This window comes from Marmota monax, unplaced genomic scaffold (assembly GCF_021218885.2).
Source record: "Marmota monax isolate L192 unplaced genomic scaffold, Marmota_monax_Labrador192_F-V1.1 WCK01_AAM20220418_F8-fsc00020, whole genome shotgun sequence".
In the NCBI taxonomy this organism is placed as follows: domain Eukaryota; kingdom Metazoa; phylum Chordata; class Mammalia; order Rodentia; family Sciuridae; genus Marmota; species Marmota monax.
In genome coordinates this window covers 17706441-17720718 of record NW_026692912.1, presented here as the reverse complement: position 1 = coordinate 17720718, position 14278 = coordinate 17706441, and the positions used below count along the sequence as shown (strand labels likewise).

The 14278-nt window shown below is 43.9% G+C and overlaps 1 protein-coding gene across 5 annotated transcripts in view; it reads left to right on the top strand.

The window, feature by feature from the left end:
- Nr6a1 (nuclear receptor subfamily 6 group A member 1) overlaps nucleotides 1-12475 on the top strand; it is a 211325-nt gene extending 198850 nt beyond the window's left edge. For all 5 annotated transcript variants that reach the window (XM_046451748.2, XM_046451746.2, XM_046451745.2 and 2 more), the window contains 3 exons: nucleotides 3717-3838; nucleotides 5601-5753; nucleotides 7327-12475. In XM_046451748.2, coding sequence (XP_046307704.1) covers nucleotides 3717-3838; nucleotides 5601-5753; nucleotides 7327-7415 — 364 coding nt within the window. In that variant the 3' untranslated portion in view covers nucleotides 7416-12475. The remainder of the gene's footprint in view (nucleotides 1-3716; nucleotides 3839-5600; nucleotides 5754-7326) is intronic.
- The last annotated feature ends 1803 nt before the right edge of the window (nucleotides 12476-14278 follow it).

The window sequence follows — 14278 nt, the reverse complement described above, 5'->3', positions numbered from 1 at the left end:
TTTGGTTTGGGTGTCTGTGAATCTAAGGTGCATGTTGGACCAGGTCATAGGATATAGAAGTGTGAGAGCCTCTGGAGTCAGGCTAATCACTGTAAAGCATCCCCTCTCTGCTAGAATCCTAGGATGTAGAGTCTAATTGGCCATAGCTCTTTCCTGCCTGTATTACTCCCACTCCCCCAGATGGCCTTTGCTTCTTCACAACTTTCGAGTGTGAGTACCTACTGTCAGGAATAGCTATTCCCAGATGATGCATGACCACCCCCTTTCTCTTCTCAAATATCCAATCAAATTTATGGTGCCCATATTCCTTAATCAGACTGTTATCAGAGAGTGAGCTGGACGAATTTGATTTAAAGCAGATTGTAGCACCAGCCAGTGACTGCTCCTGGCCCTAATCAACACTCCTTCACTCCTAGGAGAAGATGCCTTGAGCTAGATGGACTTTAATGGGCACTTCTATCTCTTAAGCACTAGCTCCATTTTGGCCAAATCTCTGGAAAGTTGCCTCTCAGCTTCCCAGGTTGGACCCTATAGAGCTCAGGAAACACAATCTTTTCTTTATGAGGATGATACTAATACTATTAATAATAGTTAACAAATGTAGAGTTTTTTTATTGTGCCAAATTTCATCTTAAGTGCTTTTGATTTGTTATTTGTTGAGTGTTCACAAATTAGTGTTGAGACTGGACTAATACTATGTCTGTTGTAGAGATGAGGAACATGAGATTAGTGAGAATTCACACCTGAAAAACTAGAAAGAGGTGGAGTTAAGACTCATCTAGATTTGTTGTACCCCCAAAGCCCAGGCTTTTTACCATTACACTATACAAATTTTCATTTTTCCAGAGCCTTCTCAAAAGGTTTGACTTTCTGGACTTTGTCCTGGTGCTGTAATCTGACTTTTCATCTTGGAGTCTGTATGTGGGTGCTGAGACGGCAATTCCGTGAAGATTGTAGCTGATGACTGCTCCTGGGAAAAGATGCATTTAGATGAATGGCAAAGAGACAACTGGGCTTCTCCGCCCCTTAATGGGATATAACTTATATAGTGTCAGCTGCAATTGCTGACTGAATAGTCCAGTGATTTGGGGGATCCTGGTAGGAGTGTTTTCCTTGTCCTAGCATGCTTGTGTGATAGGAACCTAGAAGAAGAATGGGTGTGTTTGTCCAACTTTATGGCTTTGAATGCTGATAATTTGTAGACAGGGAATACAGGGGCGTTAGAACTGTGGAGTGGGCAGATGTGGAGGAGGCATGGCTACAGGAGGAAGCAGGCCCGTGGAACAGAGAACAACTTTGTTTATCTAGTGGTGGGATGTGGGTGTAGAGGAAAGCTTTGCAGTCGAGTTGAGGAGACAGAGTGGGGGCTGTTGGGCTGGCAGCCAGCCCCCCACCACTGCCAGGGGTCCATGATGGTTGCCTGTTGTAGGAAATTTTGAAAAAGGGATGTACTGTCCCAAGGAGAAAAACAGATCTGGTGCATATGCACAGATCAAGCACTTAGAGCTCCTTTGTGTCTCCCAAGTCAGGATTGAGCCAGGAACAGGTTTGGCACTGCTGGCTAGGCTTCTGGCTGATAGCCACACACCTGCAGATTCTGCAGTGCCAGAATGAGTACTTGGGGCAAGAGGTTGCTGATTAAGGGACAGAGCATTATCTTTACTTGCTACACTACTGAGCCACCAGACAGATGCTGCTCTCCTTACCTCACCTCACCTCATCTAATCCCCAACCACCCTTCAACACAGATTCTTAAGGGAATCAAGCCCCCCTCCCCCTTTTTTCCCTCTCAAGAGCATAAGTAGCCAACAAAGTAGTGTCATGAGGAGTGGACTTCACTTCCAGGCACACTGCTTTCTGTGATCTCGGTATCATGGAGACACCAAATGCCCACCCAGGACTGAACCTGACAGAGTTGGGGGTGAGCGGCAAAGCACTGGGAAAGCTTATAAGCTGGGAATTAGAAGGCCCAGGTTTGAACCTGGGCTCCCCCAGCATGCACTTCTCTGTAACTTTGGGGAAATCACCTCTTTTTCTGCTCCCTCATCCCTAACATAGAAGTGATATTATTTATCCCACAGGCTATCATGTGAGAAACAGGGGCATAGTAAAGAACCTCTCTAAACAAAGGGGATTATGATTAATATATATTTTTTTGAGTTATTAGGAGTGGCCAATGAGATCATGTATGTGCAGTAAAGCACCTAGCAGGTAGCACTTGGCAGAATCTTTACCTATCAGCCAGCCTGGGAAAGTATCAATAATGCTGTAGAAGCCATTAGGCCAGATGAGAAAGAAATTGAGTTAGCCATGATATCTCAAATCAGCAAACTAAGAGAAGCTTAGACTGACTGGGAGCCATGCCATGAGGCAGAGGGGTCAAAGCTCCTGATTGCAGCTACCTATTGCTGTGGCTCCCCCTGGTGCTTGAGAATTGCAGGTACCTCTGGCCCCAACCAGTGCCAGAAAAGAAAAAATATCCTACTTGTCCAGGAAGCCAAAACCTTCAAAATTAACACAAAAATAAGTAGATTCCAGAAAGCAAAAGTGTATTCACAAGTGTCCAGAACACTCGGGATACCAAAATAAGCTCCAGTGCCCAGATCTGAATCAAGAAGCAGCCATGAGGTTGAGTATCATCTCTTTGTAACTGAACTGCATCTAAGGCATGTGTGGGTGGAACTCTCCTTGGCCCACTGTCCAGCCACCCCTAGATTGATTCTGGCCAGTCCTGACCCCAGTTTTTACAAACTTCTGCTTCCCCATTAAGCACTTACCTCCTTAGTTTATTGGTATCTCCATTTTTGGTATGAAGCATACCCAGAGCATTAGTCCCTGGGGTGGCCTAGCCTGGGCTTCTTTGCCTAAAACTTAATCTTTTCCCCACGATCTCATTTCTGACCCAAAGAAGGGAGCATGGCCAGCTTTGAGCCCTTTCTGTTAGGATATACTGTTGGAAAAACCAAGGCCTCAGGGGATTAGCCAGGTTCCAAGTTCTAATTCTGCCACCAGCTAGCTGTGTGCTGGTGAACCAGTCCTTTCCCTTGTCTGAACTTCAGTTTTCTCATCTGCACAACAGTAATGACTATGTCAGCTAGCTCAAAAAGTTGAAAGAATTAAATGAGAAAATGCACAGAAAGTGCCCAGCACAGAGGTTAGCATGGCATGGAGACTCAGATGTTTTCTTCCCACCCTGGCTGAAGTCAGGTATGCCAACAAAATTTTTCATTGTGCTTAACCTCAACCCTGCTTGAAACAGTGAACCTAAACAAATAAAATTGGCAGTTTTTTCAGCATTGTGGCAGAGGCTCGCATAGAGTCACCATGGCAGCTGCCGTTGGTATTGGAGGCTGCATCTCAACAAAAGCAGTATCTCAGTATTGTCCTATCTCTCCACTTTACATCCTAAACCTCCTTGGTACCCAAAACCAGCAAGTATTATTATTTTGCAGAGGAAAACCTCAAAGCTTAGACAGGGTCAAATGACTGTCCCAGGGGTGTGTGATGGAGCTGGATTTGAACCTAGATTTGATTGACTCTGCCTGACCTTGGGAATAGCAGCTGGCGTGAGAGACCTGTGGATTCCATTTCCCCCAAGCTTATCCTCTTTGCTATTGTAGATACCTTAAGGAGCAAGCTGTAGGAGCCCTCTGTCTGCTTTTTCTGGCCTCCACTGATATCAGAGCCTGTGGGTAAACCCTATTTCTGTTCCCCAGATTTAGTGATGAAGGGATGGAAGTGATTGAGCGGCTCATCTATCTGTATCACAAGTTCCATCAGCTAAAGGTTAGCAATGAGGAATACGCGTGCATGAAAGCAATTAACTTTCTAAACCAAGGTAAGTAGCTGGGAGAGAGGCAGTGGGATTTCCCCCCCTCCCCCACCCGTGAGCATTTAACCTCTGTTTCACTCCCTCCCCTTCCTTCAGGACTGTCACAGAAGCTCTCATACCATGTGGCTACCAATTTTAAAGGCCTGCACTCCCCCTTGTCATCATCCTACCCCTTTACAGTGCAAGGAATGCTTTGTATTTTTTCTTGAAATCTAAATGCCACAATCTCTATAACTCATAGAGGAAGGGAGAGGATTCACTTTGTTTAGTCAGTTTTAATGCATTTAAACACAGACACCAAGGACAGTACATGCGTCATTTAAAATATGTGCTAGTTTACCAGCGACTAAAGAAGAGCAGAGTGACTGATGAAACTACTGGAGATAAGGCCTCTGTGACAGGCTGGCAGTGGTTCTGATACCTCTTCAGGGAAGAGTAGTGATGCACAAAAACTCAGCACATGCATATCAAGCATGGTTTTTAATTAAAAGAGTGGATGTGATTTACGTGGAGCATTACCTGCAATGTGGCACTTGGTAGCTGCTGGTAACCAGCATATAAAGGAGAATTTGTGTTCTTTTATCCAAAGTAAAATAAGTGCTCTGCTCCCAGAGTGGAATTGGGTGATTTTGGTGCCTGTGGCACTGAAAGTGCTCTCTTCCTGTGCTGTTTCCCAGCTTAGATAGAGACTCTTGATTTCCTCCTCATTGTTCAGTCTCCCCCTCATGCTGGCCAGACCTCCTTCTGCGGCTTCTGCACCATTCATGCATGTATTTGGTGCTCTGCATGCCTCCCGTAGGCCAAACCCTGTGCTGAGCATTAAAGGCATCGACAAACATTAGACCCCCAGGTTCCTCCAGAAACATGCACTCTACTGGCACTTGACACATAAATTGTGCCTCAAATGGGGGAAATCAGTAGCAGCTTCTTGGGGGAGGAGAAATTTGAGGTGGGCCTCAAAGGCTGGGTAGGGTAAGGTTTATATAGAAAATATTAATACATATTCTATATATAATATGTATTAATATATTCTCTGTATTAATATTATATATGACATATAATTAATATTGATGTTATATATCATGTATAATTAATAATTACATTACATATAATATTAATATAGAGAATATATAAATACATAATAGTCTACATATAGAATATATATTAAAATATTCTATATATAGAATATTACATATATTCTATGTATATTCTTTATATATAGAAAAAGGATTTTATGTGTGTTGATAGATTAGATAGGAAGGAAGGATGGACAGACAATAGCCCAGGTAGAATAGTGAGAGAGACATTAGAGATCTCATGCATGTGTTTGTGTGTGTGTGTGTGTCTGTCTGTCTGTCTGTGTGTGTTACATACACCAACATATAGGTATCCCCAAGATTGGCTCCAAAGATGAGAAAATTCAGAGATATCATGAAGGATAAATTTGAAAAATTTCAAATTTATGTTCATCATTCATGATGCCTGTTTTGTAGTACACCCTGTGCTGGGAGCTGAGTCTGAAGTTGAGAAAGACACAGCCTAGCCCTCAAAAGATTCAATCTAGTACTATTCTTTATGTTATTTTTTACTTCTCTTCCCTTATCCAGAACTTATTTCCTCCATATCAAAAAGGGAAAAGAGCCCCTGTTGTGACAGTGTTTAATAATTTTTAATTGAGGGATGTACATATTAAAGAAGCTATTATTTTTCCTCGTTAGAAAACCCTTCCCATTCCTCGTGTGTGTGTTTTGTTTTGTTTTTTCTACAGATATCAGGGGTCTGACCAGTGCTTCACAGCTGGAACAATTGAACAAGCGATATTGGTACATTTGCCAGGATTTCACTGAATATAAATATACACATCAGCCAAACCGCTTTCCTGATCTCATGATGTGTTTACCCGAGATTCGATACATTGCAGGTAATGTTCTAGGTCCTGGGCCCCCAACCCTTCCTTGCGTGTCTTAGCTTGTGTAGGATACAAGATTATAAGTGTTTTCTGGATGCTTATTCCAGGCTCATTACAACCTGTGTAAAAGAGTTACTACCCTTGCTCTCAGAAAAATTCTGTTGTAGTAAGAAGTTTTTGTCTTCTTTGTAGAGAAGCTCTCATTTCAGGAGCTCCTATGATGTGCAAGGTACCTATGGCCTTATTACCATTTAAATTTAGAACAATTTCTGCAAGGTTGATTTGGTATGGTCCTTCTGTGGATAGGAAAACATGCTTGGAGTATTGGAGTATCTTAAATTAACTTCATTTCCCAAATTGTTTATTTTAAGAGAGTAAATTTTATGAGAATTATATCTCAGTTTAAAAACAAAAAAACAAACAAGAAAAAACCTTATGTCATAGGATTACCTATGGGCTTTCCAGGGTCATTTAAAGTGGTGTCTTTAAAATTCTGTTTGCAAAGGAATTTTGTGTATTGGGATATGTGTTTGTGTGTGGTCTTGACCCCCACTCCACTTCTTGACATTTAATAGGTCCACTTCCATGCATAATCTTGGCTATTTTGTTGTTGTTGCTTTAATTCATTTAGTAAGGGTTCATATTTCTAGCTGTCCAGCATGTACTGAGGAGCAACTTAAAAATGTGATCTCTAGATTGTGATTATTCCTACAAAATTCAGCAGTACAGTTTTTGAAGGAAAAAACTTCAGTCTGTCAAAGGAGGATTTTTTATTTGTTTCCTACTTTTTGGGTCACAGAGCAATGTAGCAGATATAAGCTGGACCTGGCAGCATTTAAAAAATGGACATAGTTATCTCAGCTAGGAAGCTTTAAAAAAATGTCAGTGTTTGGGTTGCACCTTCAGACTTTTTGGTTTAATTTGTATGGGGTGGAACCTGGGTATCAGTGTTATTTAAATGCTCCCCAGGTGACCTGGGTTACTGTCTGGAAGAAGAACCACAGGCTTAATTTACCTTAGTTTACAGAGTATATTAGCATGCTAAACGCTCTAAGAAGCCCTGCAATAAAAAACCTGTAAAATTCTTTTAACCCCAAATTTCTCAAGGTTCTTTGCCCCTACAATCCTTCTCCTTTCTCCTCTGTACTTTTAGTAACCTATTTGCTATTCTGAAAAGCATTATTTTGTAGAATAACTAGATTCTACAAGGGAAAAAAGAAAAAGGGATAGGTACTTTAGCTGAAAGAGGGCTAGATAGGACCACCTTTCGTTTCAGATTCTTCATGTATAAAATGAGAATGGAAAGTGTTTATTACACAGAAATATGGTGAAATTAAATGAGATAATGCATTTAACACCTAGCACAGTAAGTATTCCCTGGGCAGAATGATTATGAGTCTTCTGAGGGCACCAAAATGAGTCGATAGCAGAGTGGTTCTCTGCATCTGGCCTTTGCCATACTACTGGCACTTCCCTTGCCCATCACTCACTCAGGTGATATTCCCCCTTCAGCTGCCCAAGAGAAAGCGGGTGCCCTCTTCTACTAGTGGCCATTGCTAACTCCTCTTCTCCTACCTTTCCCCAGGAAAGATGGTGAATGTACCCCTGGAACAGCTGCCCCTCCTCTTTAAGGTGGTGCTGCACTCCTGCAAGACAAGTGTGGTCAAGGAATGACCTGTTCCCTGCACCAGCAACAGCGCCTTGGATAGGCAGGACAGGCTCCAGAGGAAAGAGCCAGAGAGACCAACATGGAGGCTGTGCAGCTGTTGTTTCTATTGCAGGAAGAGTTTTTTGTTTGTTTGTCTGTTATTTTAACCTCATTTTTCTATATATTTATTTCACGACAGAGTTGAATGTATGGCCTTCAACATGATGCACATGCTTTTGTGTGAATGCAGCAGATGCATTTCCTTGCAGTTTACAGAATGTGAAGATGTTTAATGTTACAGTGTTGTCCTTGTATAGAGATAGTTCTTTTGTATTTTGAGGGAGAGGGCAGGGTGGCTGAGATGACTATGTCCATAGTGTTGACGAAGACGACTACCTCAATGGAAATGGGGGTGTGACCATCCCTACTTTTTCCACATTTTCTCACAGACTTATACATTTGTCTGTCAGAGAGCAAACTGCCTTTTTCTAGCCACAGACTTGTCAGGTAAAGAGTGCACCAAAGTGGTGCTGGGAGAAGTACTCATTGAGGTGGGTGAGATGCAGGAGATGAGGATTAAGCCATCTCATTTCTTTGAAAAATATGAAAGTTGAGAGTAGGCACAGTGACCAAATCTAAAGCAGATGTTTTCCCACCCAAGAAGTCCTGAGGGCAGAAGACTGTCTGTCCTTACATCCTGCTGCCCCCTCCCATCACTATCAAGTTTCTGCCACTGTCAACTTTTCATCCAGGCAAAGTCCCAGCAATAAGTCAATCCATAGGACTTGCCTACCAGCTCCCTTGGGGCTTACAGCTACCTAATTTCCTTATGTGGATCTGCTAAGGCCTGTCTTCCTCAATCTCCTTCCCTCTCCCATATAAATTTGACTTCCTGTCAGCCCGTTGAAAAGCTGACTGAGCAGAATGGCAGGTTTTCAATACTGATGCCCACTACTCATTTTTTATTATTATTTTCTTCAAAGGATAGTGGGATAAAGGCCAGGCTGCTGAATGAATAAATACTCCTTCTTTGGAATCCCCTGTTCCTCTCTCCACCCTACCCTACCCTCATGACTGAATCAAAAAAGTATAGTCTCTTTTTTAAATAATGGAAAGGATCATTCACCTATCTGCTGATCAGAAATTTTTGCTCCTAAGTTTTATTCCAAGTTCTCTTAATCTCCCCAAAGTGAGGCCAAATTTTCCCAGCGTCCCAGAACAAAAAGCCCAGAGTAGCCCCGCTTACCCCTTAGGTTGCCTGCTGACCAGGGCTTGAAGGGCTGGAGCCAAAAGCATCTGGAATGAAAGGGGTGGGGCCCTACACTACCTCATGTTTCTAAGGGTCTGGCTGCTACCTCAGCAGATATGGCCTAGACCCCTTTTATTTTGCTACCTGCCCTACCTAATTCCAGGACATTTTTCTTGCCTCTTTTAACTTTTGGGCAGACATCAGGTCTGTCTTGGAGCTCCTTCAGGAGTTTTTCCCTTCTCTGCCTTAATACAGTGGCTGCTCCTGCCCACAACCAGGCACCTTCTTTTATAGCTAGTGCATCCTTGGGTGGGCTTGAGGGGCCCATAGGACCTCCTTCTGCCTTCTGTTTGATCAAAGGCTGTTGCTCTCCCCCAACTCAGCCTAGTAAACCTACCCAGGGGGCTGTGACATCTTGTGCATACTGAGTTGTCTGGGTTTGATTGTAATATTTTCTTTCTGACAAAATATTACGGGTATCAACAGAGTGATGATTTTATCCTTTGATGGATCTAAAATTCAGAGCATTATTTCTCAGTTCTATTTCCCTAACTGCTCTGAGAAAGAAAGAAAAGACATATCCCTCAGGAAAAGCTTCAACTAGCATATTTTTCATATAGCAATGGGAAGATTTGTGTGTGTTGTGTTTGTTTCTGGGTTTTTTTTTTTTTTTTTTTTTTTTTTTTTTTTTTTTTTAAGTTCACAGTATTTTTCTTGTTTTCCTGAATTCTTTATTTAACCAACTAGACCATATTCTTTGGCTACAGGTCAGATTCCGGGCTGCCTTCCTCAAGATGAGGAGACACATATCAGAGACCCTTCTCTAAGACAGCTCCTGTGTGCAGCATCTTTCATGGCTTAGACCTCCATCTGTCAGATTATTATTTTTTAAATTGCTGTTAAAATTAAGCATTTTACCTATTCTGTTGGGTGTCAAAGGAAATTGCTCTTTGATGAGGCAAGAACATCTCTCTCCAATAATGTAGTATTAAACAGAGCAAGTTGTTAATTTGTGGAGTGGGGAAAAGGTTCTGCAAGTTGCCATTGTATAAATCCATTTTTACAAATGTTTGCAGCAGATTCCACAGAACAAAGAGCCCATTCATTGCCGAGAGCCCTGCAGAATCTCTGAGCCAAGTGGCTGTGTGTTCCGAGCCGGAGCCTGACCTGTGGCCCGCCTTTAATGTCTTCTGCACCCAGTCCTTTTATGACGTGGGCTTCTTCTAAACAGGGTAAAGTGAATGTGTTGCATTGCAAACTCAGGTATTATGAGGAGAAGGTAGGAGTGTAGCTAGCTGTGGAGACATTAGGTCAGCCACTAGATGTATTTGTGAATTTGGTTTGAAGGACACAGAGAAAGGTTGGAGGGGGAGGTTTGGTGTGTTTGTTTTTTGCCTTTCTTCCCATAATGTTTGGTTAACAGGCAGCCTTTTTGCTAGTGGAAGAAGAAAAAAGTTGTACATGCTGTCTCTGATTCCTCTGTCTTCTGTCCTCTCTCTGATCCCAGCCACCAAAAGCACTCATTTTGAGTGAGAATTTTCCCACCATAAAAATGTGACCCAGAAAGCTGTGTGGAAAGGAGAATCCCACCTCCTTGCACTGTGTGGAAACATGCAAGCTTTTTCCTTCTTTTCCTTTTGAACATTTTCTTGACCCAAAACAAAAGTTTGGAATTTTAGAGCTTCATCTGTAATTCATGCTGTCCAGCTCCCTTTGCAGATTTTTGGAGTTCTTTGCAAAGTTTAGTGGTCTTTCCCTTAATCTGGAGAATTCCCCCAAACCTGTCTAAAAGCACTCCACCTGGTTTAGAGGGCTCCCCACCCTGTGCACAGCCCACAAGTGAGGTGGGCAGGCCTCCAGGGATAGAGGTAAACAGGCAGGAACCTCCCTATTCTGATACCCAGAACCTTAGCAGGGATGGGGGAACTTAGGGATCTCCATGGCATCACTGGAAGTCATCCATTCCACACCAGCCTGCTTCTGACCTTCCCCCACTTATCAGGGGAGTGAGTGCCTGCCATGGGCAGCATCACCAGATCCTTAAAACTCTGGCCTCTCTGGGTTGGCTGCCTTGCTTTGCTATACCCATTCTCCATAATTGTTTATTCTTGATTTCCTGGGAAATGGAGAGATGGAGATAGACAACCTGGTATGGGAAATATCTAAGCCATGACCAAGGTTGGCCAGAATAAAGGGACCCTGGTCTGCCAACAGGAAGTTGAGCTGTGATTCCAAGTCTTTAGTTTTGGGCCTCTGATCTATGTGTTTTATCCTTGTTGCTTTTTAAATTTTTGCAATTGTTTTAAGAAATCCAGTCTTTCAGATCATCTCTTTTTTTAAACTTGAAATTTTTCTTTATTAACTTTTTTAAAGTTAAAAAAAAAAAAACTGAATTAAAAAAAAAAAAAAAAACACTACTCTTACCCCCACACACACCTGGATCCACAAGGGTACCCCCACACTCCCTTCTGCCTCCACAGTTGATCATTCTCCCTTTTTCCTCAGCTGGAAGCATCTATGTCCAGCATCTATGAAATGATGTTTTATCTGTGTCTCAGGATGAGAAACGGCAATCATCCCACCAGGTGCTGGAAACTGGTGAGCCTTGCGGCAAGGGTTTCTAGGGCCATAGCTCAGGGATGTGTATTTAATTACAGGGTCCCCAGAAACCCCTGTCTTGGCTGCCACAAGCAACATCTTCTCTTCTGGGCTTGGGATCCAGGCCTGGACTGTTTTCTCAGAGGCAGGGGCCCCCAGAGAGCCTGCTGAGTGTGAGCAAGCTGGGGCTTCCTCTTTGGCCAGGCCTGGCCTACCTTGAGACTTGAAGATTTCTGACTGTCCTGCGACATGAGCCACAATGGCCCTGCCTTTACCAGCAAATAAACCTGGCCCCTTTGTTTAGACCTCCCTCTTCCAGGCCTGCAGCCCTCAGAAGTCAGCTGTAGGCTTGAGAGGGAGCTAGGAGGGAAGCCAGAGCCTGCTCCAAGCCTAAGAAAAATGTCATGATCCTAATGGACACTAGTCCTCCAAATCCTGGAGCCAGCCCTTGCCGGCCAAAGGATCCTCTTTGTCCTTTGATGACCATTGTTTTCTTTGCTGAATGTCTTATAATAGGTGATAATATTGTTGACCAAATTTCCATGGAAAAAAAAAAAAAAGAAAGAAAAACTACCTCTTGTGACATCCTGGTCGATTCCTCTCAGAGAAATCCTGTGGGAAAAGAATATTGTCGCTGTTTACATGTTTCTATCGGGGAAAAAAAACCCCGCCTGCCCTGGAGTATTGGTGTTTTTGTCTGTGTTGCCATCCCAGGCCTGTGATAGGGGCTGTGGCTGCATTGTAATGTCTGGGCTGTGTCTGGGGAGTCCTTCCCACCTGCCCGGCTAGGGCCAAGCCACCCCTTGAAGAGGCCTCCATCTCTTTCTTAGGCTCCAAGGCATAGGGAGCATCACCTCCCACAAACACCACCTTCAGGGGCTCTGATGGCACCTGCATCATGAGCCTAACCCAGGCAACCTACCCTGGAACCACTTCCACCTGCAGTCCTGTGTAGGAATCGAGTAAATAGGATGTCTCTGAGCCCTTGTTCCCAAAGGGCCGGCCAAGGGCTGCCTGCCAGCTTGGCTCCATCAACCCTGCATGACCAAATGATAGTTGGCGGGCTCTGCAGGCTATTCAGGCCCTCTGCTACCTCCCACACTTGCCTGCTGGCAAGGGATGGGCCCTGTTCTGTGAATTGACTACCTGTGGAAATGTGACCAGTTAGTGTGAAATGCATGTTTAGCAAGTGTTAGGTACTGTATTTGAACCAATAAATGTGAATCCTTCTGCACATGGCATCTGTCTAAGAAGCTTGTTTGGGGCTCTGGGGAGGGATGGTGGGTGCCCTGAGGTGAGGACTCAGGCCTTCAGACCTGGTTCTCCTGCTTATGCCAATATCCACCCCATTGCTACTGCCAAGAGCCCGGCAGAGGATGCTGTCAGAATTGCTTGAACCAGTGGACCTGTACAGACGGATGAATCTGCTATGTGCCAGGCACTGCCTTAGGACCTTGCACAAACCTAGGCCTCCTTGAACTCTTATTTTATAAATGAAGAAACTCAGATTGAGAATGGTGAAGGGACTCAACTAAGGTCACCTATCCAGAAAATGGCACAACTGGAGAAATCAAGTCTAGTGGAAGAAGCATATGGAATTTTGAGGCACAGTGAAAAAAGGATTGTAATTCAGGACCTATGTGGGGTAGAAAGGGCACAGAGAAATAGTGACTTATTCTACTGGGAAGTCTCAGGAAGGGTTTCCCAGGTGAGTATTGTTGAAGGAAGCCCCCAAAGCAAGTCACTAGGCACAGAGAGGAAAATAGACCAGGTAGAGAGATCAGCAGCATGTTCAAAGGCCAAGTTGTGAATCAGACATGAAGTATTCAGGTATAGCAAGGGACTGCCACGGCAGAAGTGGGGTGGGGGCTTAGCTGGGGCTGCAGAAGCAGCAGTCAGCCTAGAGTGCCACACAAAGGAATTTGAATCTTCTGGGTCTTTGGAAAGAGCCACATCTCAGTGACAGACAGTAATGTGCTGGTTGTGTGGCCTGCCTCGTGTGTTGTTGTGTCCTAGCAAATGAATACCTGTCTTTCCAGAAAATGGGTGAGGTCTCTTTCTTGGTTTTGGAACTGGGGATTGAACCTGTGGGGGTGGGGGAGACTCTAACACTGAACTATACCCCCAGCCCCTTTTATATTGAAACCGGCTCCTGCTAAGTCATCCTGGCTGGCCTCAAAATTGTGATCCTCCCGCATCACTGGGATTATAGGCATGTGCCATAGTAGACAAAGATTCTTGTTAGCGTTTCAAGAGCTGAGCAAATGGTGGCTCTGAGAGGTCAAGGGACACTGCCAGAGTCTCACAGGAAGTATCAGAATCAGGCCTTGATCCTAGATCTCTACAACTCAAAAGCCTAGCTGTTCTTTGAGCCTGCTCACATGCTCAGAGTTTGGGTTGAGGGCTTTGTGGAGACAGGTGAGAGGAAGGAAGGTCTGGGGGGATGAAGACTAAGGAGAGTCTTATCAAAGTTCATCAAATCCTCTGTGTGAACTGGGGCCTGCCAGCTGCCTTCCATGCCTTGGCTGCAGCACAAGAGACCAGAGAGCCCTTGAGGCTTGAAAGAGGTGGTTTCAAACAAAGGAACTGCTCCAGAAGGAGTTAATGGGCTGTCTTCTCTGCCCACAAACTAAACAGACACAGAGGTGCAAGGAGGAGAAGGAGCCCTGACTGCTGCCTAGTGAGAATAGGTCCTTTAGCTGGTGCCTCACTGGCATGGTCTCATGAAGTCCTCAGGATACTTAAGGAGGCAGAGGTCTTAGCCTCACTTTACTCTGAAGCAAACTCAGGCTTAAGAAAGATAAGCCATTTGCCTAAAATGACACATGGGCAGAATTCTCTTTTTGAATACAGGTCGATCTGATACCAAAGTTACAACTACTTCCTCCCTGCTCCGCCTTAGCAGTTAAATAGTGCTGAATATGAATGTCTGGAGTTTGTAACAAAGCTCAGGAATGGCCTTTGGTTGAACTTTTTGCTATTTAAAAAAAAAAAAAAACAACTCCATTAAACCATTAAAGAATTAATTCTGTGAAAAGTGTC